We start from the raw sequence: 24,989 nt of genomic DNA on the forward strand, positions 1-24,989 counted from the left end.
CTTTCTGTCTGTCTGTCTTTTTCTCTTTGTGTGTGTTTGGGGTTAGGTGCTGGAAAGCAAATGATGGAGGTGGGGGATCTCCCCCAGAAAATTTTGAATGAAGTAGATGCCATTTCCTGTATTCTGGTGTATTTTAACGGGTTGTTAAACATCTACATTTACCTACACAACTAAACACTTGATTCAGTAACTATTTTAGAGAGCAACAAGAAGTAGCCTGACCAACAGCTCCCCTTGTGTGAATAGAGCACGCTCCGCTTCTGTCAAGCATCCTCACACCTGCTCCAGTACCTCCATTGTCACTGCCTTCATGTGCTTCAGTTCTCGGTTGTTTAGTTGTACAGTGAGAAGGCTTTTTTTAATGAAAGTAAATTGGACTGACCCCTCGACGCGATGACGTAACGTGGCATAATGACGTCACCACAAATACTCAACATGAAATTAAAAACCTCGATAGGTGTCCTAGGAATCGATGTGTAGATTACTCGAGTAGTCTGTTAAAGCCCTAATCACGCTTTTAAGCCTCCCTGGTAAGGTCTATTCGGGGGTTCTGGAGAGGAGGGTCCGTCAGATAGTAGAACCTCAGATTCAGGAGGAGCAGTGAGGTTTTCGTCCTGGTTGTGGAACACTGGAACAGCTCTACACTCTCAGCAGGGTCCTGGAGAGTGCGTGGGAGTTTACCCAACCGGTCTACATGTGCTTTGTGGACTTGGAGAATGCATTCCACCACGTCCCTCGGGAAACCCTGTAGGGGGTACTCTGGGAGTATGGGGTACCGGGCCCTTTGATATGGGCTGTTAGGTCCCTGTATGACCGGTGTCAGAGCCTGGTCCGCATTGCCGGCAGTAAGTCGGGCTTGTTCCCGGTGAGAGTTGGACTCCGCCAAGGTTGCCCTTTGTCACGATTCTGTTCATAACTTTTATGGACAGAATTTCTTGGCACAGCCAAGGTGTTGAGGGGATCCATTTTGGTGGCCTTAGGATTGCGTCTCTGCTTTTTGCAGATGATGTGGTCCTCTTGGCTTCATAAGATCGTGATCTACAGCTTTCGCTGGAGCGGTTCGAAGCCGAGTGCGACACGGCCATGATGAGGATCAGTCACTCCAAATCTGAGGCCATGGTCTTGAGCCGGAAAAGGGTAGAGTGCCCTCTCCAGGTCAGGGAGGAGGTCCTACCCCAAGTGGAGGAGTTCAAGTATCTTGGGGTCTTGTTCACAAATGAGGGAAAAATGGAACGTGAGATTGATAGGCGGATAGGTGCAGCGTCTGCAGTGAAGCAGGCACTGTACAGGTCTGTCGTGGTGAAAAGAGAGCTGAGTCAAAAGGCGAAGCTCTCAATTTACCGATCGATCTATGCTCCTACCCTCATCTATGGTCATGAGCTTTGGGTTGTGACCGAAACAACAAGATCTCGGATACAAGCGGCCAAAATGAGTTTTCTCCGCAGGGTGTCTCTGCTCTCCCTTAGAGATAGGGTGAGAAACTCGATCATCCGGGAGGACTCAGAATAGAGCCGCTGCTTCTCCACGTCAAGAGGAGCCAGTTGAGGTGGCTCGGGCATCTGTTTAGGATGCCTCCTGGATGCCTCCCTGGTGAGGTGTTCTGGACAGGTCCCACCCGGAGGAGACCCTTAGACCTTAGGCTGCTACCCCCGCGACCCGACCCCGGATAAGCGGAAGAAAATGCATGGATGGATGGATGGAAATTGGACTGACTTTTCAACTTTTTGAATGCTTTTGTTTTGATTCGTAACATGATGTCCCATCAAACATTTTTCTCTTTGTATTTTTAATAAGTCATGAAAATTTTATTAATGACCCACTTAAACTGTAAAACTGATGTGGAATTTAGTTGTGCTGTTTAATTATCTTTTTGTGTTTTTAATTAAATTGCCCATGACTGAACTTTTAGGGGCGGAGATTTTTTTAAGGGTAGAAGCAAAAATGCTTATTTGAAGGAGCAGCTCTCATGTTAAGAAGATCATAAGTGGGTGTTGTGTTTAAAATTGGTGTTTATGTAATTATTTTCCGATTACATTATTAGCTTTATTCATTCAAGGCAGTTAAATTTATTCATAACTTTATTATTAGTTCCGGTAAGCCTGGAGAGTTACTGGATCCAAGCAAACAGTTACCCGAATGCACCCTGTCAAAATAAGAGAGTTCTTGGAACCTGTTCCAGCAGGATCCAGCTCAAATTAAGCACTGCTAGGAACACTAAACAAAAAGAAGTCAAATGAGGACAAAGACATCACTGCTGGCACTATGGATATCTTCTTGTCACCAGGGATTTTCCATCTTCTTCACCTCCTTTTCTGAATCTGAACACTCAGTGTTTCTATGAATACACACAAGTTGTTGAGGTTTCCACAAACAAGACTGTGTCTGTAGGTTTTTACTTTTTTATAACATAAATGTAAAAAAGTTATATTTGTTTTTATCTGTGTGGATCTTTTGTGCTTTTTGACTGAAAGGGACAGTTCAGAGTCAGAGTCAGAGTCAGAGTCAGAGTCAGAGTCAGAGTTTCTTTATTGTCATTCGCACCTCATGTGGTACATGTGGTGGAGCGAAATTATGTACACAGGGTCCCAGTTACATCCAACAATAAAATGTATAAGAAAAACAGTAATAACATCTAAGATATGAACTAAGAAAAACATCAACTAAATATACACTAAGCACTCATAACATAAAACATTGAACATCACCACAAACATGAACATGAGTCTGTGAGCAGATGTGCACGCATGAACACATCAACATTGAAACAGATCAGCAGCAACATGAAACAGATCAGCAGCAAAATGATATGGTTTTTCACAGTGATTATTCTAGTTAGAGATTCATGAGTCTAACAGCCTCAGGGTAGAAGCTGTTCCTCAGTCTAGTGGTTCTACACTTAATGCTCCTTAACCTCCTTCCTGAGGGGAGTGGGGCAAAAAGTGTGTGTGCTGGGTGGGTGGGGTCCTTCATGATGCAGGTGGCCCTCTTCCTGCATCTGGAGGTGTAGATGTCTGTGATGGTGGGGAGGCTGATTCCAACAGATTTCTGTGCAGCCTTCACCACTCTCTGCAAAGCTTTTCTTTCTGCAGCTGTGCAGCCTCCATGCCACACATTGATGCTGGAGCACAGGATGCTCTCCACTGCACACCTGTAGAAGGAGGTGAGGACTGAGCTTCCCAGACCAGCTCGCCTCAGCCGTCTGAGGAAGTAGAGTCTCTGATGAGCTTTCTTGATCAGGCTGGTGGTGTTGTTGCTCCAGCTGAGGTTGTCATTCATGTGTACACCCAAGTACTTGTAGCTGGAGACCACTTCCACCGCAGATCCTCTTATGTTCAGGGGGGTGTAGGTGTTTTTGTTCCTTCTGAAGTCCACAATCATCTCCTTTGTCTTCTTCACATTGATGTGAAGGTTATTCTCTCTGCACCAGCTCTCCAGGTGTTCCACCTCCTGCCTGTAGCTGGACTCATCATTGTTTGTGATGCATCCCACCACCGCTGTATCATCTGCAAACTTTACAATGTGACAGCCTGGATGGGTAGCTGCACAATCATATGTGAGCAGAGTAAACAGGAGGGGGCTCAACACACATCCCTGAGGAGAGCCAGTGCTGAGGGTTATGGTGGAGGAGGAGAGGTTGTGGATCCTCACTAACTGTGGTCTGTTTGTTAAAAAGTCTAGTACCCAGTTGCAGATGGAGGGGCTTAGTCCTAGTGTGGATAGTTTGTCCATCAGGGTTTGGGGGATCATGGTGTTGAAGGCGGATGTGAAGTCCACAAAGAGCATACGGACGTAAGAGTTTTTCTGCTCCAGGTGGTTGAGTGCAGTGTGGACCACAGAGGAGATTGCATCCTCTGTTGATCGGTTCTCACGGTATGCGTACTGATGAGGGTCCTCGTTGATGTTGATGGTTGTTTTGATGTGAGTCATGACCAGTTTTTCAAAGCATTTAGCGACTATCGGGGTGAGGGCCACTGGCCGATAGTCATTCAGACCAGTCACTGTAGAGCTTTTTGGGACTGGGATGATGGTGGCAGTCTTCAGGCAGGTGGGAACTGTCTCCAGGGTAAGTGAGGTGTTAAAGATGTCTGCCAGCACCTCACAGAGCTGATCAGCACATTCCTTCAACACTTTTCCGGGGATGTTGTCTGGGCCAGTTGCTTTGTGCGGATTAATCCTCCTGAAGGTACTCCTTACTTCTGCTGAGGTCACGCTGAGATGCTCTTCATCCGGTGGTGAGGTGAGTCTGGTGCTGGGTGGTCTGTTCGGGTCTTCAAAGCGTGCATAGAACTTGTTGAGGGCATCAGGCAGAGATGGGTCTTTGGGACATTGTTCACTCCTTCCACTCCTCCGTTCAGCTAACTTTGAAGTGATACTTTATCTAAAAGTTGTCAGTAATTTGTACCTTATCAGTTATAACATCAGCTCAGAAAACCTGAACCCTGAAGGCAAAATAAAATAAATATCACAGTTTTAGTATTATTACTATTGAATAAGTTGAGGACTTTGGGATGATCTGTGCTAAAATGACCATTTATTTTAAGTGTTTCGAATAGACTGTGGACATGTTTTATTTTGTAATTGCAAAATTGTGGTTTGTAATTTTATTTAAGAGATAATTTGAGAAAAATAATTGAATGTTTTTTGTGCACCACAGGAGAGATGTCCTGTAAGAAAAATGATTGTCAAAGAAAAATGATGATGGATGAATGGTTGGATGGATAATTTAATAATAGGTGGCATGGTGGCTAAGTTGGTTGAACGGTTGCCTCTCAGCGAGATGGTCGCCAGTTCAAATCCCTGCGTGGGATCTTTCTGGGTGGAGTTTGCATGTTCTGTCTGTGTGTTACGGCTGCAGTGGTCTCTGCCCTTTTTCCTTGTATAGGTCTGGAGACAGGCCTACTGCAGGTGTTGTGTTTTGCCCTGATTGGTGCTCTGCTGCTTTAAAACGGCCATGCATGCAGCAGAAGTGGAGAGAGAGGCTTTTTTCCCCTCTTGCTCCTCAGACCCCCATTTGGTTTGGTTTGTATCTGATGATTGGGTTTTGTTAGGTTTGTTTTGCATTTGCTTGTTTCTGGTTAGTCATGGGTTTTGCATTAATCTATTTTGGTTTCTCATTTTAGGTATTCCTTTTTCAGGCTTTATTTCTTTAGTATAATTTAATAAATTCAATTTTCATTTAATCAGAACATCCTTGTGTGGTCTCCTTTAATGTTACCCCACCAAATGAGCCTGGTGGACGTAACACTGTGCATGAGTGGGTTTTCTCCATGTACTCCGGTTTCCTCCCACAGACATAAAACAAGCATGTTAGGCTGATTGGTAACTCTAAATTGTCCCTAGGTGAAAGAGAGAGTGAATGGTTGTTTGTCTCGTTTTTCTCTATGTGTCCCTGTGATGGACTGGAGACCTGTCCAGGGTGTTCCCCATCTAACAGCCTCAGGGTAGAAGCTGTTCCTCGGTCTAGTGGTTCTACACTTAATGCTCCTAAACCTCCTTCCTGAGAGGAGTGGGGCAAAAAGTGTGTGTGCTGGGTGAGTGGGGTCCTTCATGATGCAGGTGGCCGTCTTCCTGCATCTGGAGGTGTAAATGTTTGTGATGGTGGGGAGACTGACGCCAACAGACTTCTGTGCAGCCTTCGCCACTCTCTGCAAAGCTTTTATTTCTGCAGCTGTGCAGCCTCATGCCACATGTTGAAGCTGAAGCACAGGATGCTCTCCACTGCACACCTGTAGAAGGAGCTGAGGACTGAGCTTCCCAGACCAGCTCGTCTCAGCCGCCTGAGGAAGTAGAGTCTCTGATGAGCTTTCTTGATAAGGGTGGTGTTGTTGCTCCAGCTGAGACTGTCATTCAGGTGCACACCCAAGTACTTGTAGCTGGAGACCACTTCCATTGCAGATCCTCTTATGTTCAGGGGGGTGTAGGTGTGTTTGTTCCTTCTGAAGTCCACAATCATCTCCTTTGTCTTCTTCACATTGATGTGAAGGTTATTCTCTTTGCACCAGCTCTCCAGGTGTTCCACCTCCTGCCTGTAGCTGGACTCATCATTGTTTGTGATGCATCCCACCACCGCTGTATCATCTGCAAACTTTACAATATGACAGCCTGGATGGGTAGCTGCACAATCATATGTGAGCAGAGTAAACAGGAGGGGGCTCAACACACATCCCTGAGGAGAGCCAGTGCTGAGGGTTATTGTGGAGGAGGAGAAGTTGTAGATCCTCACTAACTGTGGTCTGTTTGTTAAGAAGTCTAGTACCCAGTTGCAAATGGAGGGGCTTAGTCCTAGTGTGAATAGTTTGTCCATCAGGGTTTGGGGGATCATGGTGTTGAAGGCAGATGTGAAGCCCACAAAGAGCATACAGTCATAGGAGTCCTTCGGCTCCAGGTGGGTGAGAGCAATGTGGACCACAGAGGAGATGGCATCTTCTGTTGATCGGTTCTCACGGTACTAGAGGTTGACACAGGAGTGGATTTTCACTCCTGTCCTGTCCTGGTCCCACAGAAAAAATCCTGTCCTGTCCCAATCCCGGTCCAGAGTAAAAAAAATGAATCGTGTCCTGTCCCACTCCTGTTAACATGACTCCTGCTCTTGTCCTTCTCCTGTTTTTCATAAAATTTTTAGGAAATACATTGAATTTGATTTGATCCTCTACCCATTCCTGTTTAAATTACTTTGTGTTGTGAAGTTTTATTTCAAATATATGGCAACAGGAACAGTTCATCTGTGGTGAAATAGAGACATTTATTTCCTTAATCCAAAATAATGTACCAAGCAGAGAACAAATAAAAATGTTTAAAGGCATTATTATTCATTGGACGACGTCCTCAAGAAGTTCGGTCTATGTGGTTGAGGTAACGAGCTCGTTTGGGCGAAGCAGGATGTTGTGTAGCTTACCAGACTTCAGAGCATCATTTACAGACTGGAGCATTGTGTCTTGTGTTCCACCTCATCTCTACACAGCTTGACCAGTCCAGAGCCTTGTGTAACCTAAAATTGAAAGAAGACAGTGCACAAGTCAAAATAGGGTTACAGTTTGTTTGTTTCATTTTCATTTTTGGTTATTGGTCAGTTCCCGCTCCTGTCTGCTCCCGTTAGCTTTCAGTCTGGTCACGTAACGGTCACGTGAGTTATAATGAGGTTGACTCCGGTCCCGCCGGAATCTGGCCGGAATCACGTGACCGGCGGTACTCCAGAAAAAATGTCATCCTCTAATGCATACTGATGAGGGTCCTTGTTGATGTTAATGGTTGTTTTGATGTGAGTCATGACCAGTTTTTCAAAGCATTTAGCGACTATCGGGGTGAGGGCCACTGGCCGATAGTCATTCAGACCAGTCACTGTAGAGCTTTTTGGGACTGGGATGATGGTGGCAGTCTTCAGGCAGATGGGAACTGTCTCCAGGGTAAGTGAGGTGTTAAAGATGTCTGCCAGCACCTCGCAGAGCTGATCGGCACATTCTTTCAACACTTTTCCGGGGATGTTGTCTGGGCCAGTTGCCTTGTGCGGACTAATCCTCCTGAAAGTACTCCTTACTTCTGCTGAGGTCACGCTGAGATGCTCTTCATCCAGTGTGGAGATGAGTCTGGTGCTGGGTGGTCTGTTTGGGTCTTCAAAGCATGCATAGAACTTATTGAGGGCATCAGGCAGAGATGGGTCTTTGGGGCATTGTTCGCTCCTTCCTTTGTAATCATGATAGAGAGCATCCAACATCTGCAAGGAGCTGGCTGTAGCTTTCATGAAAATGTCACCATAGTCAATGGCCGGTAGGAAGGTAGTGGTTACAAGATGTTTTTTGGCATTCAGAGTTAAGCAAGATCTATTTCTTAAAAAGAAACCCAGTTTTAATTTCAGCTTCTTTATCAAGTTTTTGATATGTGGTTTAAAAGAGAGATGTGCATCGACCAAAATTCCCATGTATTTGTAAGAATCTACAAACTCAGTAGAAACACCATGCATGGATGAGATAGGAGGAAGAGTTGCTGGCACCGACTTTCTGTTGAAAAAACACATCTCTTTGGTTTGGTCAGCATTTAGCACCAGCTTGAGGTGGAATAAATCTGACTGAATGATGTCAAGTGCAGAATGTAGAAGCTGGAAAACCTTGGCAACTGTGTTAGCTCAGCAATAAACAACAGTGCTGTCTGTATAGAGATGCAAGAATGTGTCAGGAATGTTTTGACCTACATTATTTATATAAATTGTAAAAAGAGTGGGACTTAAAGCAGAGCCTTGTGGCATGCCATTGGTGACCGTTAGGTAGCTAAATGAGGTACCGTTATGTCGAACACATTGCCTCCGACCTGAGAGATAGTTTGAGAAACAGCCAACAGTGTGATCTGAGAAGCCAATATCTGAGAACTTGTGGCATAAGATGTCATGATCTACAGTATCAAAGGCTTTGGACAGGTCTAAGTAAAGTGCAGCACAGTAGCGTATAAAACTTCAACAACATCATTAAAAACCTTTAGCGAAGCAGTCATTGTGCTGTGTTGTTTCCCTGAAACCAGATTGGAGAGAAGATAAAATATTAAGAGTCCAAATACTTCTTGACTTCATTTTTTCTAAAATCTTAGCTAAAATACAGAGTTTGGAGAATGGTGGATAATTGTTCAATATAGTGGCAATAGTCAATAATGGCAGCACAAAAGCTGTTTTCCAAGCATCTGGGACAGTATTATGTTGTATAGACAGAGATTTCATAGTTTTTCAGAAGCTCTTTGGATCGTTTAGATTGTTGGTGGTCTGAGATAAGATAATGGATGGATGGATGGATTTAATAAAAACACATTTACTTTTACTTGAGTTGAATTTTATTTAGATCACTTTATTTGTAGTCAAGTTAAATTACAGAGCAATTGAACTTTTATTTGAGTACGTTATTATACCTCTCTTTCCACCTCTGCTCTTTTTGAATGTGACTCAGTGAGACTTATCAGGTCCTCTTTCCCTCCATAAAAGGCTGGATTGCAAACTACTGCTGACAGGCACCGGAACATTATGCAGGGAGCACTTTCTGTATGTATGTGTCAGCTTTTATAAATGTCACTAAAGCAAATGTCTTGTTAATGATAACTATAGAACACACACACCACAACCACTGTCCTGGTTCAGGTGTGTGCAGATGTGGGTAGGAGGGATTGTATTTGCTAGATATACTGTACATGAGAAGGAACAAAATTATGTACACAGGGTCTCAGTTACACCCAACAATAGCAAAATATAAATCATAAAAAGAAACAGTAAAAATGACCTAATGCCCCTTTTGCACTGCCCCTAATGAGCCCCAACTCTGCTCAGCCCTGCACACCCCTACTCAGCCTGGCTCAGCTCAGCCTGGGTTTGCACCTGCACTTTAGGACCGATTCTGGAGGCGTGTCCAGAATCCAAGTCCTGCTAATGAGAGTTCTGCGATGAGTTACTCAAAGCAGTCTGCTCCTCAGATAAATAATATTAAATTATTTTCTATATGAATGTTTCTGTTAATTTATTTTATTTATGAATATTTCTGTTCAGTGCCCTGACACAACTTCAAATCAATAAACAACCATTACACTTTAAATTAAAGCTTTAAATCAAAGCTAAACTTTAATTCAAAGCTAATTAAAAATAATCTGAATACAAGAAAAAAACTTGAATACAAGAAACAAAACCACAATGAGTGCAAATACATCAAATGATGAAGAAAAATATAGAATTTTAAATATAGATATCCTGATGCATGCTCAATTATCCAGGTAGAAAAATCTAAAAAAGTTAAATCTGGTCCTCTGGACGTTCAAAAAACAAAACAAACAAAAAAAAATGTAGAAATGTTTCGTCTTTCATTCGAAAGACTTCAGTCTGAGGTGTCATATTCAGCTCAAAGCTATTTATATAAGACTGAGCTGAATACAGCTCCTCAGACTGAAGAAGTCTTTCAGATGAAACATTTTTACATTTTTGTTTGATTTAAAGCTTTAATTTAAAGTGTAATGCTTGTTTTGTGATTTGTACATCTGTGGGTTAGAATAATGTTGGACCAAAGGCTGTGTCTCTTCTTTAAAAATGTTTGAGGGAAATATGAGAGATTCAATAATTGCCTTTTTATAATTTTTCAGTTGAATTAACTTTAGTTAACAGATTATTTAATAAAATCAAAGGGAAAACAGGATTTCACGATAAAGCCGGCACCGTTTATTTATTTTAATCTTCACTGATAAAAAAAAATTATATTTATACATAAAATGTAAAAAAAAAAACGTTTCCACCCCCCGTCCCTCCATCCTGGTCCTCCTGCCTGCCAGGGCTCGGATCCGGTTTTTGTGAGCAGATGAGGCCGGGGCTCGGGGTTCGGCCTCGCGGTCTTCAACGGCTCGGCAGCTCGCATGATCCTCCGCGGTGACACCACTTGCTCGAATTTTATAGTCGGTCACCAAACACAAAAAACTCCTGGACTTCAGAATTAAACACGGCGTTGTCTTTCTTGTTTTTAAAATCTTTAAAATAGATCCAGCCGCTGTTCCGCATCCAGAGAAATTGTACATGGCGGCTCAGTGAAAAGTTTCTGAGATCCAGTGACTCCTCCCCCTGACCAATCAGAGTCCTGCATTCAGGTTTGGTCCCGACTCAGCTCAGCTGAGCTCGCTCGGTCCCACCAGAGAAGCAGGGACGAAAAGAGGTCCTGAATGAGCCTCAAATCAGCTAAATATACTAGCTAAAGGGCTGGTGCAAAAGGGTTCTTTCTGTGGCGGGCTGAGCAGAGTTGGGGCTTATTAGGGGCAGTGCAAAAGGGGCATAAGATATCAGGAATATATTACAAAATTCTCTATTAACCCTACATGGCTATTTGTGTGTGTGTGCATGTTTAAATAAATAGGCCACAAGCACACTGATGACAGTGTTATAACTACAGTATTTATCTATTAAAGGAACCACAAGTAAACCTGCAATCTGAGAGCGAAGTGCTCTGTTAGGAATATATTGAACAATAAGATCTGTAATATAAGCACGACGGATCAGTGTTGCCTCACAGCAAGAAGGTCCTGGGTTCAATGCCCGGTTGGACCAGGGGTCTTTGTGTGGCATTTGCATGTTCTTCTCGTGCTTGCGTGGGTTTTCTCCGGGTACTCTGGTTTCCTCCCACAGACCAAAAACATGCACGTTAGATTGATTATGTTAGGCTGTCTTCAGGCCCAGGCCTCTCTTCCCCCCATCCACCCCCCGTCCTGTCCGGCATTGTGACACTCAGAATTATTGTCTGAGTGTCAAGGTGATGCCCAACAGATTTACTTTCACAAGCAGAGCATTATGGCTGGTCTTAATGCTCCACTTCATATATAAATAAAACTATTAGAATTTGCTTTGGGCTTGTTTGAGATGTAATGGACATGGGGATGAAAAACAAAGAAGAAAACAAAGCAGAAAAGTGTGAACAGGGTTAAAAGGTAAAGACGGAGATAGGAATAGAGGAGAGAGAGAGAGGTATAAAGAGAACACAAAACAACATCATTGAAGTCTGCCTCTAGACCTGTGGAAAGAAAAAAATAGACAAAACCGATAAACCACAACTACAAAACAACAAATATGATACTTATAACATCATTAGAAAGTATTTTATACAGTACATGGTAATAAAAGATATATTTAGTGGTCTCCACAACCCAATTGAGTGTGTATCTGATAAACACTTGAATCTAAACAGATGGGGCAGCACGGTGGCGCAACTGGTAGATCTGCTGCCTCTCAGCGAGCAGGTCCCTGGTTCAAACCCCGGTCCAGGGGCCTTTCTGGGTGGAGTTTGCATGTTCTCTCCGTGCATGCGTGGGTTTTCTCCGGGTGCTCCGGTTTCCTCCCACAGACCAAAAACATGCATGTTAGGCTGATTGGTAACTCTAAATTATCCCTAGGTGTGAGTGAGAGAGTGATTGGTTGTTTATCTCGTTTGTCTCTATGTGGCCCTGTGATGGACTTGCGACCTGTCCAGGGTGTACCCCGCCCCTCGCACAGTGATTGCTGGACATGGGCACCAGCGACCCCCGTGACCCAAAATGGAATAAGCGGGTAAAGATAATGGATGGATGGATGGATCTAAACAGATGTGTGAGCATGCTTGTCTGTAACGAACCCCCTTAAGGTTGGACCAAAATCACCACACAATGTCCAAATTAAATGATATTTATTTTCAAGGTGAAATATTGCAGATTGGGCCAGTTCTGGTACTGGTTCTGGTTTGGGTTCTGGTTCCGGATCAGGAACAAGTCTATGAGGCAGAGATCGGTTAGTGGTTGTGCAGGACATTATGATGAGCAGAAAAGTCAAATAAGGAGGACCACTAACCGTCTCAGATGATCTTGGGGGTTCTAGAGACTGAAGAGGTCCAAACTGATCCGGATCGCTGCTGGAGAAGCTGAGTCTGGTGAGGGGCTGCAGCCGGCTGCAGGGACAGGCAGGTGAAGAGTCCGTTAGGTACAGGGTCGTGGTCCAAAGAGCCAGGGTCCAAAACCAGAGAGCAGATGACAGGAGGTACCGGAGGAGAAGACGAGGAGGTGTAGTTGTGCAGGCGAAGGTCAGAACTGAAGACAGAAGGCTTAATAATCCAAGGGGTCGAGCGAGAGACGATGTCCAGATGAGTCGTTGGTCTAGGAGCCGAGAGGTCGAGCCGAGAGGTAAGGACAGGAACCAGGAGCGGGACAGAAACCAGGAGACAGGTAAACTAGCACAAGGAAAGACTATGGCTATGGGGAAACAAGGCAGGGTCATGAACGCGAGGTATCTACTTGCAGAGAACTGTTTTCAACTCCCCTCCCTGGGCTGCCACCTTACCTTGGTAGAGGGGTTTGAGTGTCCCAATGATCCTAGGAGCTATGCTGTCAGGGGCTTTATGCCCCTAGTATGGTCACCCAAGGCAGACAGGTCCTAGGTGAGGGACCAGACAGAGTGCAGCCCAAAGACCCCTATGATGAGTAAAATAAATGGACTTGATGTTCCCTCGCCCGGACGTGCGTCACTGGGGCCCCACTCTGGAGCCAGGCCTGGAGGTGGGGCAGGCGGGCGAGCGTCTGGTGGCCGGGCTTTTACCCATGGAGCTTGGCCGGGCACAGCCCGAAGAGGAGACGTGTGTTCCCCTTCCCATGGGCTCACCACCTGTGGGAGGGGTCAAAAGGGTCGGGTGCAATGTGAGATGGGTGGTGGCCGAGGGTGGGGATCCTGGCAGTCGGATCCTCGGCTACAGAAGCTGGCTATTGGGACATGAAATGTCACCTCACTGGTGGGGAAGGTGCCTGAGCTGGTGTGTGAGGTTGAGAGGTTCCAGCTAGAAATAGTCAGACTCATCTCTACGCATGGCTCTGGCTCTGGAACCAGTTTCCTTGAGAGGGGCTGGACACTCTTCCATTCTGGAGTTGCCCCTGCTGAGAGGCACCGAGCAGGAGTGAGCATACTTATTGCCCCCCATCTTGGTGCCTGTGTGTTGGGGTTCACCCCGGTGAATGAGAGGGTGGCTTCCCTCCGCCTACATAAGGGGGGACGGGTTCTGACTGTCGTTTGTGCTTATGCACCAAACAGCAGTTAAGATTATCCACCCTTTTTGGAGTCCTTGGAAGGGGTACTGGAAAGTGCACCTCCTGGGGACTCCCTTGTTCTGCTGGGGGACTTCAATGCTCATGTGGGCAATGACAGTGAGACCTGGAGGGGTGTGGTTGGGAGGAACGGCCCCCCTGATCTGAACCCGTGTGGTGTTCTGTTGTTGGACTTCTGTGCTCATCATGGATTGTCAATAACAAACACCATTATCAAGCACAAGGGTGTCCATATGTGCTCTTGGCACCAGGACACCCTAGGCCGCAGTTCGATGATGGACTTTGTCATCATCTCATCTGATCTGCGGTCACATGTCTTGGACTTTCGGGTGAAAAGAGGGGCGGTGCTGTCCACTGATCACTACCTGGTGCTGAGTTGGCTCCGATGGTGGGGGAGGATGCCGGTCAGACCTGGCAGACCCAAACGTGTTGTGACGGTTTGCTGGGAATGTCTGGCAGAGTCTCCTGTGAGAGGAATTTTAACTCCAACCTCTGGGAGAAATTTGAACATGTTCCAGGGGAGGTGGGGGACATTGAGTCCGAGTGGGCCATGTTCCGTGCCTCTATTGTCGAGGCGGCTTACCAGAACTGTGGCTGCAAGGTTGTCGGTGCCTGTCGCGGCGGCAACTCTCGAACCCGGTGGTGGACATCGTCAGTGAGGGATGCTGTCAGGCTGAAGAAGGAGTCCTATTGGGCCTTCTTGGCCTGTGGGACCCCGGAAGCAGTCAAAGCAAAATGCGGCTCAGGTGGTCGCTGAGGCTAAAACTCGGGCATGGGAGTAGTTTGGAGAGGCCATGGAGAATGACTTTCGCATGACTTCGAGGCGATTCTGGTCCACCATTCGGCGTCTCAGGGGGGGAAAGTGGTACTCCACCAACACTGTTTATAGTGGGAGTGGTGCGCTACTGACCTCAACTTGGGATGTCGTGGGTCGGTGGGCAGAATACTTTAAAGACCTCCTCAATCCCACTGGCACGTCTTCCACTGAGGAAGTGGAGCCTGGGGACTCTGGGTCGGGCCCTCCAATCTCTGGTGCTGAGGTCACCGAGGTGGTTAAAAAGCTCCTCAGTGGCAGGGCCCCAGGGGTAGATGAGATTCGCCCGGAGTTCCTTAAGGCTCTGAATGTTGTAGGGTTGTGTTGGCTTACGTGACTCTGCAATATTGCTTGGACATCGGGGGAAGTTCCCCTGGATTGGCAGACTGGGGTGGTGGTGGTCCCCCTATTCAAAAAGGGGGATTGTAGAGTGTGTTCCAACTACAGGGGGATCACGCTCTTAACCCTCCCTGGTAAGGTCTATTTGGGGGTTCTGGAGAGGAGGATCCGTCGAATAGTTGAACCTCGGATTCAGGAGGAGCAGTGCGGTTTTCATCCTGGTCGTGAAACACTGGACCAGCTCTACACTCTCAGCAGGGTCCTGGAGGGTGCGTGGGAGTTTGCCCAACCGGTCTACATGTGCTTTGTGGACTTGGAGAAGGCGTTCGACCGTGTCCCTCAGTGAACCCTATGGGGAGGTACTCTGGGAGTATGGGGTACCGGGACCTTTGATACAGGCTGTTGGGTCCCTTTATGACTGGTGTCAGAGTCTGGTCCGCATTGCCGGCAGTAAGTCGGGCTTGTTCCCGGTGAGAGTTGGACTCCGCCAAGGTTGCCCTTTGTCACCAATTCTGATCATAACTTTTATGGACAGAATTTCTAGGCCAATGTGTTGAGGGGATCCGTTTTGGTGGCCTTAGGATTGTGTCTCTGCTTTTTGCAGATGATGTGGTCCTATTGGCTTCATCAGATCGTGATCTACAGCTTTCGCTGGAGCGGTTCGCAGCCAAGTGCGACGCGGCCGGGATGAAGATCAGTTCCTCCAAATCCGAGGCCATGGTCTTTAGCCAGAAAAGGGTAGAGTGCCCTCTCCCTGTCAGGGAGGAGGTCCTGCCCCAAGTGGAGGAGTTCAAGTATCTTGGGGTCCTGTTCACTGTAGGTACACATCAAGGTTTTTCTACCATCAACTTTTATTCTTTTGATACTTTGAAAGCAAGACTGACTCTCATTACCAAAGCTGGACAGTAAGGAACCATGTTACAAAAAAATGAATATCAAATATCTGTTATTGTAATTAATTGAACACCTATTATTATGATTTCAGCAAAGCTGAAAGGCCCTTTGTATGAGAACCTTTCCATCTGACCTTTGAAATATAACATCTGAATCGTTATGTGTATCTCTTCCTAAAAGGGAGGATTCGTCCTGCAGTCTTAGAGGGTGAGAAAGAACCCATTGTTTCTCAAGGACTCTTTTGCCATCCCACGGTAGAAATTATTTTTCTGAACAATTTAAATTTCTGAGTTCTCCTGAACACAATTGAATGTTTTTCTGTAAAACTGCTATGAAATAACTTGTTTACTTCCTTTCTCAGTTCAATACTCAGTTTTAATCATGCATAAGAGAAAGTAGATGTAAAACTGGTAATCAGAGGTTTCAACTGTGTTTGCATAAATTCTAATGAAAATATTTATGGATGAGTAAAAACTGTTTAGAAGTTTTGATTATCCTGCTGTATATTGAGTTACCCAAAGCAGAGTAAATTAGCCATTTATTTTTATTAAGGTTATTAAAGTTCAAATGAAACAGTAACCTGAAACATAGGTCCACCCTTTCTGTTTTTAATGGGTTGACCATCAATATTGTAACGCCCTCTAAGTCAGAAAAAGTTATTCTGACGTTTAGTTTAGAGCAGTCTTGGGGACACTTTTGAAGAAGAAAGGTCAAGCAATCGGAATTTTATGCCAGAAGATCCTTGTCACCAGAAGGAGAAAACGCAGCCCTCCGGGAGCCCATCAACTGACCCCATGGGAGCCAGATAACCGTCGACTCCAAATTTTAGCTGATGTCCAGTGTCGAGGGATATCCCACCTTCGGCGCTTTAACTCATCTCAAGAGAGTCCCTGGTAACCCTTGGGCGGTTGAATTATGTATGTATGTATGTAGGTAGGTATCTTTTATTTAACCAGGAAAATAACTCATTGAGATTAAAAACCTCTTTTCCAAGAGTGACCTGGCCAAGACAGCACCATAAAACATACAACAAATCCAAAATACTAAACCAATTACACACATATCCAGGAGAAATCTCAATAATTACACATTAGACCAGTTACAGGAGCCAAGTGATCTGAGCTCTCGTTCCTTTAGAATTGATTTAAATTGTCCCAACGTAACAAGAGATGATAACCTTAAATCCTTCTGCAGAATATTCCAAGTGGCAGGGGCGAAATATTTAAAAGCCTTTTTACCCAGTTCAGTTCTGACCTTTAGGACCTGCATCAAAATGATGTCCTGAGAGCGCAGACTATAATGGTTAAAAGTTCTAGATAAAAGTGAACATAAATATGTAGGAAGATGCCCAATGATGTATTTATAGACAAAAAACAACAAGTGAGAAAGTCTGTGGTCAGTCAAAGAGGGACATTTTGCTGTAGCATACAAAGTGCAGTGATGTGTTCGATAGCCACAGTCAGTCATAAAATGGAGGGCACAATGATATACAGCATCCAATTATTTTAAAACCTGGGCTGAAGAGTTCATAAATAGCAGTTCTCCATAATCCACCAGGGGCAGAATAGTAGTTGAAACAATCAGGTGCCTTCTGACTTGGTGTGAGAAACAATTTTTGTTTCTAAAAAAGAAACCCAATTTAAGTTTCAGTTTAGAAACCAGTTTATCAATATGAGATTTAAAGGATAGATTCTCATCAATCAGAATATCTAAATATTTGTAGTATCTGACAACTTCAATTTCAGCCCCTTGAACAGTTAACAAGCTGGGGAAAGCTGTTTACCATTTGAAAATAGCATAGCCTTTGATTTTTCTGCATTCAAAACCAGCTTAAGCCCAGTCAAACGGGACTGAACAGTATCAAATGCAGATTGCAGCAGTTTAAATTATTGTGAAACTGAAGATGATGAACAATAAATATCATCAGCATATAGATGAGCTTTAGCATCAGGTAAGTTATTGCACAAATTGTTTACATGAATTGTGAACAACAAAGGACCTAGTAAGGAGCCTTGAGGCACTCCCTTTAAAATAGGAAGGACGAAGGATCAAGACCCAGCTGCTTGGACACATTGAGTTCTATCAGATAAATAGTTGGAGAACCAGTTAACAGCCTGGACAGATAACCCACTTTTGTAGAGTTAATTCATCAGGATGACATGATGTACAGTGTCAAACGCTTTAGAAAGGTCAACAAAAAAAGTTGCACAATATTTTCGGCCATCTAGGGCATCTATAATGTCATTTACCACTTTAAGAGCAGTAGTTGTACTGTGCTTTTTTCGAAAACCTGATTGGTGTTGTGAGAGTAAGCCTGTTGAATCTAAAAATGTTTTCAGCTTTTCTGCCATCAATTTTTCCAGAACTTTGGAAAGTACACACAATTTAGAGATCGGTCTGTAGTTGTTGACTACAGATAGATTGCCACTTTTAACAAGGGAAGGATATAGGCAGATTTCCATTTATAACTTCTAATCGGTAGGAAAAACTGCTCCTTCTCTCTCTGCTGGTGTCTGAGGCCCAAGATAAGAAGTTGTCCAGTTTAACAAAATTCATCATCATTAATTAGAATTAAGTCTTCCTAAATTGGCAAATCACATCTAGCCAAAACACTTCATTTAGTTAACTTTATAGATGATAATTTACTCTGCTTTTTGAACCTCATAATTCACCATATTAAAGTTTAGAAGATAATTCCCTAACCTCTTGTGTTGTCAAAGTAAAGCCATTATTCATTCTTCAGCTGTACTCATGATTTTTTTTCCACTTATATTCACCAAAATCGATAATAAACCTCACAAAATTGTACGTTGACTCAAAGCATTTTTATTATATATGACATTTGAATTTAATACGAAAAGAACTCACTAGAGCACAAAAAACCTTGAGTCTGATTTAATAATTTTCTTGCTTAAGAACTAGAAAGCAAGTGGCGCCCCTTCAGAATAAAATTACTAATAAAAATTCAACGAGCTGAGGACCCATTCCTCTACATCACGAATGAGGGAAAAATGGAGCGTGAGATCGATAGACGGATAGGTGCAGTGTCTGCAGTGAAGCGGGCGCTGTACATGTCTGTCGTGGTGAAGAGAAAGCTGAGTCAAAAGGCGAAGCTCTCAATTTATCGATCAATCTACGTTCCCACCCTCATCTATGGTCATGAGCTTTGGGTTGTGACCGAAAGAACGAGACCTCGGATACAAGCGGCCGAAATGAGTTTTCTCCACAGGGTGTCTGGGCTCTCCCTTAGAGACAGGGTGAGAAGCTCGATCATCCGGGAGAGACTCAGAGTAGAGCCGCTGCTTCTCCACGTCGAGAGGAGCCAGTTGAGGTGGTTCGGGCATCTGTTAAGGATGCCTCCTGGACGCCTCCCTGGTGAGGTGTTCCGGACACGTCCCACCAGGAAGAGACCCAGAGGAAGACCCAGGACACGCTGGAGGGACTATGTTTCTCGGCTGGCCTGGGAACGCCTCGGGATTCCCCCGGAGGAGCTGGACCAAGTGGCTGGGGAGAGGGAAGTCTGGGCCTCCCTACTTAGGCTGCTACACCCGCGACCCGACCCTGGATAAGGAGAAGAAAATGGATGGATGGATGGATGGATGGATGGATGGATGTTTTCAACTACTGGGCGAAGAGAAGGAAGAGTGAAGCTTTTAAAGGGTGAGAGTGACAGATGCAGCCAGTTGAGTTCTAATCAGCTGCTGCTGGCTGCAGTGAAGACAAAACTAACCACCGTGATGTTGCCCTCTACCAGCATGCAAAGAAGACAAACTAAAATGCACATGTATAACTAAACATTACCTGAGCGGACAGAATAAATTAAACTTACAGAAAAGATCTATTGCAAACTTTAAAGAGTGATCAGGGTGATAGAAAATCTAATCTACAGGACGTGATTCGTGACACTTGTCACTATAAGGTTTCTTCATTAAAATGTCAGTTCCTTCCTCAGTCCTTCGGATGAAAGACGAAATGTTTCTACATTTTTTTGTTTGTTTTGCTTTGTTTTGTTTATTTGAATGTCCAGAAGACCAGATTTAACTTTTTTAGATTTTTCTACCTGGATTATTGAGCATGCATCAGGATGGATGGATGAATGTTTTACAAGGAAGAAACTTACAAATGATTTTTATAAATTTTGCTTGTTAAATGAAAGCTCATATTCTTAATGGTGTTTCTGTGTGTTTAGGATGATGAAGTGGTCCTGCAGTGCTCAGCTACAATCCAAAAGGAACAGCAGAAACTTTGTCTAGCAGCTGAAGGCTTTGGAAACAGACTCTGCTTCCTAGAGTCCATTTCTAACTCCAAGGTACAGTATAAGCTTTGAACTACTTCTGTGTGTCCCACTGATAACTTATGGAAACATCATAAAATAAATCCTTAAAATAACATTTGAAAACAAAATAATATTAACACAAGAACATTCTGAGATTGTGTTTTAGTTAAAGAAAGTGAGGAGAATTAACTCAAATGTATGCTACATGCCCATAGATCAAAGTTTTATCAAATAATTTGAGACACATACAATAGGTTATGCAACCTAGAAAATATTTACAAGTCAGTTTATATACTGGTTTTGTTGTGCTTTTTTTGGTTTAGTATTTTTTTAACCTGTATTTATGTTTTATTGTGTCCCTCAGTCTGTTCAAAACTGTTTCAGTTGGGCTAACTTTTTGTTTCCACTCTCAGTACAGTGCTTTGATCTAAGAAGTAGGGTTAGCGACTTATCGAGATAACTTCAGGTTCACTTCAGGATTTTCAGTCATAAAGCTGGAAATATGTTACAAAAGGTGTATCATATTATACAGAAGGTGTATTTTTCAACATTTATTTACATAGATAAATCACATTGATCCTCAAAGACTCATTGACAAGTGAGACTTGTTTAGACAGACAAAAAGTAATGAAAGTCAAACATGTATAGGATTTGGAGGCAAAAAAAAAATCCTATCAAACTCTTACTCCTTGGCAGAGGAGAGAGAGCCTGAGATTGAAAATAAAAAACACCCCACACATAGGCCCATAGTGACATAGATATTCCGCAGGGGAGGGGAGAAGACAAGAGCGGTGAACGTGTCCAAGGACAGTCCAGAGGCACTGTAGGAATGGTATAATCAGTCAGTTTCCTCTGGTGAGATCCGTAAGCACTCGCAAGGGGTGCCGAGGTCAACCTAGGACAGCTCCAGAAGGAATCCAAGAGTCATGAAATGATGACACAATGTTTATTCAGCCAGGTCCCTTTGATAGATCCACAGACTTCCTCGGTGGGAGGGGAGGGGGAAGAGCATCAAATTTACAAGGCCTTCAGGCAAATTGAGATAAGGTGGCCTGTCAAGGCCAGCCGGGGAGCCAAATTCAGGTTGGCTCACCTAAAATTTTATCAATAACGTTAAGAGACCAGCTGACCAGATCCATAGCCAAAAATTTCAGTTCGAAAAATATGTAGAGAGAGGCTCTGAAACACTTTCACAGACAGGACAGAGCAAAAGCAAAGTGGAGGAGGGAGAGGAGAGGAAAAGCATCTGCCCTTGACAAGAGCAAGTGGTGAGACAAACTAATGTCATGCCAGTGTACATATGTTGCACCCTGGAGTATTGGATAATCTTAGTGTATAGCAGTTGCAGTCTAGTAAACAAAGGGTTACCAAGCTATTCCAGAACACAAAGTGTTAGCATAGTATCCTACCCCCCCTCCCCCAACCCCCACCCCGCACGTTGACCCTAGCCTGATTTTTCCATTCCAATCCATGATCGGCTTAGTCTTGAACTGGGCAGTTGTCCAGATTGTTTGGCATCCCTCACTTGACCGACCCTTCTCCATTGAATTCACTGTCCTGCTCATTGTTGTCCTCCTCCACGTGTGAAACCCCCAGGCGCCTCCTCAGGCTGTTCATGGTGGCTGGCTGTGGGCTCCTGCCCAGGTACAACAGCTTGGTTAGCTTGGCTTTCACCCACACCACTCACACCTGCTCCAGTTTCTCCATTGTCACTGCCTTCATATGCCTCTCAATTCTTCGTTGTTTAGTTGTACAATGAGAAGACTTTTTTTTAAATGAAAGTAAATTGGACTGTCTTTTCAACATTTTGATCGCTGTTATTTAGGCAACTTGGCGCTGTTGTTTTGATAGTACGTCACGTGATCACCCATCAAACATTTCTTTCGTATTTTTAATAAATAATGAAAATTTCATTAGGGCAGCACGGTGGCACAACTGGTAGAGCTGCTGCCTCTCAGCGAGCAGGTCACCAGTTCAAATCCCAGTCCAGGTGCCTTTCTGGGTGAAGTTTGTATGTTCTCTCCGTGCATGTGTGGGTTTTCTCCAGGTACTCTGGTTTCCTCCCACAGACCAAAAACATGCATGTTAGGCTGATTGGTAACTCTAAATTGTCTCTAGGTGAGAGTGAAAGAGTGAATGGTTGTTTGTCTCGTTTGTTTCTATGTGTCCCTGTGATGGACTGGAGACCTGTCCAGGGTGTCCCCCGCCCCTCGCACTGTGATTGCTGGACATGGGCACCATTCAATTCAAGTCAATTCAGTTTATTTATATAGCATCAAATCACAACAAAGTTGTCTCAGGGCACTTTACAGAAACTTTCACAAACATAAAAGCCAATTAGTAAAGTTCTCTATCTAAGGAATCCAGCAGACAAGTTGAATTTTGGCTTCATTACAGTCTCCCATCCTGAGCAAGCACAGTGGCAACAGTGGAAAGGAAAAACTCCCTTTTAAAAGGAAGAAACCTCCAGTAGAACCAGGCTCAGGACAAGCGGCCATCTGCTTTGACCGGCTGGTTTAAGAGGACAGGAAGGAGAGACAGACGAACACAGAATGGTAGGTCCAGGTGTACCTGAAAGACATAAAAAAGCACACGTTAAGGATAGAAAAAATAATTACAAATGTTGAGCAGAGTAAGTAAACACAGCAGCAGAGCGAAAAATTGTGGTCAGTTTGTCCTCCAGCAGTCTAAGTTTATAGCAGCATAACTAAGGGACAGCTCAGGAAACCCAAACCGACCCTAACTATAGGATTTAGCAAAAAGGAAAGTCTTAAGCCTAGTTTTAAAACTGGATAATGTGTCAGCCTCACGGACAGAGACTGGAAGTTGGTTCCACAAGAGAGGAGCCTGATAACTGAAAGCTCTGCCTCCCATTCTGTTTTTGTAAATTCTATGAACCACAAGTAAACCTGCAGCCTGAGAGTGAAGTGCTCTGTTGGGAAAATATGGAACAATAAGATCTGTAATATAAGATGGAGTCAGGTTGTTGAGAGCTTTGTAGGTTAGAAGTAAGATTTTGAATTCTATTCTGGATTTGACAGGGAGCCAATGGAGAGAAACTAAAACTGGAGAAATATGATCCCTCCTACTAACTCCGGTTAAGACTCTGGCTGATAACTGAAAGATCTTCCTCCCATTCTGTTTTTGTAAATTCTAGGAACCACAAGTAAATCTGCAGCCTGAGAGCGAAGTGCTCTTTTAGGAAAATATGGAACCAGTGACCCCTGTGACCCAAAATGGTAGACGCGCATAAAAGATAATGGATGGATGGATGGAAAATTTTATTAATGACCCACTTAAACTGTAAAATTGATTTGGAATTTAGTTGTGCTGTTTAATTATATTTTGTGTTTTTAAATTAAGTTGCCCATGACTGAACTTTTATGGGCGGAGATATTTTTAAGGGTAGAAGCAGAAATGCTTACTTGAAGGAGCAGCTCTGATGTGATATTAAGAAGCTTGTAAGTGGCTGTTGTGTTTAAAATCAGTGTTTAAGTAATTATTTTCAGATTAGATATCCAGTATATGTTTTATTCATTCAAGGCCGTCAAATTTGTCCATATCTTTATTATTAGTAAGCCCGAGAGTTACTGGATCCAAGCAAAGAGTTACAGAATGCACCCTGTCAAAATAAGAGAGTTCCTGAATCCTGTTCCAGCAGGATCAGGCTCAAATTAAGCCCTAGTTGCGCCTTAATGAACAGGAGTTGTCCTCTAGTGTACAGAAGTTGGATCCCAGTGTGCACAAATGACCCCCAGTGAACCAAAGTTGCCTTCAGATGTTGGGGCACAACCACTTTCAACAGACATTACTAATTCATCCAAACTGTGTTGTTTTGATCCAGAATGTGCCTCCAGATCTATCCATATGCACTTTTGTGCTGGATCAGTCGCTGTCAGTACGAGCTCTTCAAGAGATGCTGGCCAGTACAGAGGAAAAGCCTGAAGGGGTGAGTATGAACATGTTGTGGGAGTTGAAGAAGAGAAACTAATTGTAAGCTTCTTCGAACATTTTAAACATAAAGAGGAAGGTAACAGACTTGTAGAAGGAACCAAGGTCTTTTTGCTTTCTCACCATTTTCTTCTATCTGCTCTTCCTTGATCCAAACCTTATAGCAATTTATTAATTCATAAGATAATGCTCAGGAAAATAATTCTGATGAAACTGAGGTGGGTCTAAACATATACCTTAATGTGAAATTTACAACCCAGATTTTTGCAGTCTGGTACTGAAACGTTGATGAATTAAAGACCTAGCATTCCTTGCAGGACAGTGTGGCCTTTTTAAACTGAAACCATTATGAGAAGGTTTGGATGTAGAGCTGTTTTGGTCCAGCCTTGTAAATGATGTCACACCACTTCATCTGATATTGTCAGGTGTGAGATAATTAGTGCTCAGAGTGTGTGTTGTGAATGACTCAGCCCACACCACACCAAATGTTTGCTCAATATCTGTAAAATCTATCGAGTTACAACCTTTTTTCTCTTAGCGAATTTAAATTACCTGCAGTGGCCATCTTGAAATGGGTTGAATCTAAAAGGTAATCAGTTGTGAATGTACACCTGATTACTTTCTCAGACTTTCATTGAAATCATTCCTGTGCTTCATGTTCGTTTTGCTGACAGATAAAGTGGGTCTTAAATCTACCCATTAAATGTAAAAGCCTTAACTACCACCTCACAAATCAGTACTTATTTGAAAAATTTACTGTGGTATACCCATTTTTGTGTTTTCTAAGTTGGCTGTGGGGGGCATGTTATTTTGGATGTACAGACAATACTAATTTGCTTAATGGCTTATTTAAATTTGTCTTGTGGTTTATGAATCCAATAATTTGCTAACAGATAGACTATTTAAAATCTAGGTTTTATCACCAGATCTCATGGGATCAGTGAGTTCTCAGAGTCTTAAATACAGCAAATAAATTTTAGTTTGATATCTGTAAAGCTGATCATTGTGTTTGCAGCCACTTGGCTGTGATGGCCATCTTGAATGAGGTGGAATGAGGTTAACAAATCTTTTGGTGGTATAACGCACACCCACACACACACACACACACACGCACACACACACACACACACACACACACACACACACACACACACACAC

General features: G+C 43.7%; 1 protein-coding gene across 1 annotated transcript in view; it reads left to right on the forward strand.

Moving 5' to 3' along the window:
- ryr2a (ryanodine receptor 2a (cardiac)) overlaps window positions 1-24,989 on the forward strand; it is a 554,599-nt gene that overhangs the window by 44,020 nt on the left and 485,590 nt on the right. Inside the window, 2 exon segments of the mRNA XM_037691577.1 lie at window positions 19,794-19,913; window positions 23,725-23,855. Of these exon segments, the coding sequence (XP_037547505.1) occupies window positions 19,794-19,913; window positions 23,725-23,855 (251 nt within the window).

The sequence above is a fragment of the Nematolebias whitei genome, chromosome 17, assembly GCF_014905685.2.
Source record: "Nematolebias whitei isolate Nwh7 chromosome 17, NemWhi1, whole genome shotgun sequence".
Taxonomy (NCBI): Eukaryota; Metazoa; Chordata; class Actinopteri; order Cyprinodontiformes; family Rivulidae; genus Nematolebias; species Nematolebias whitei.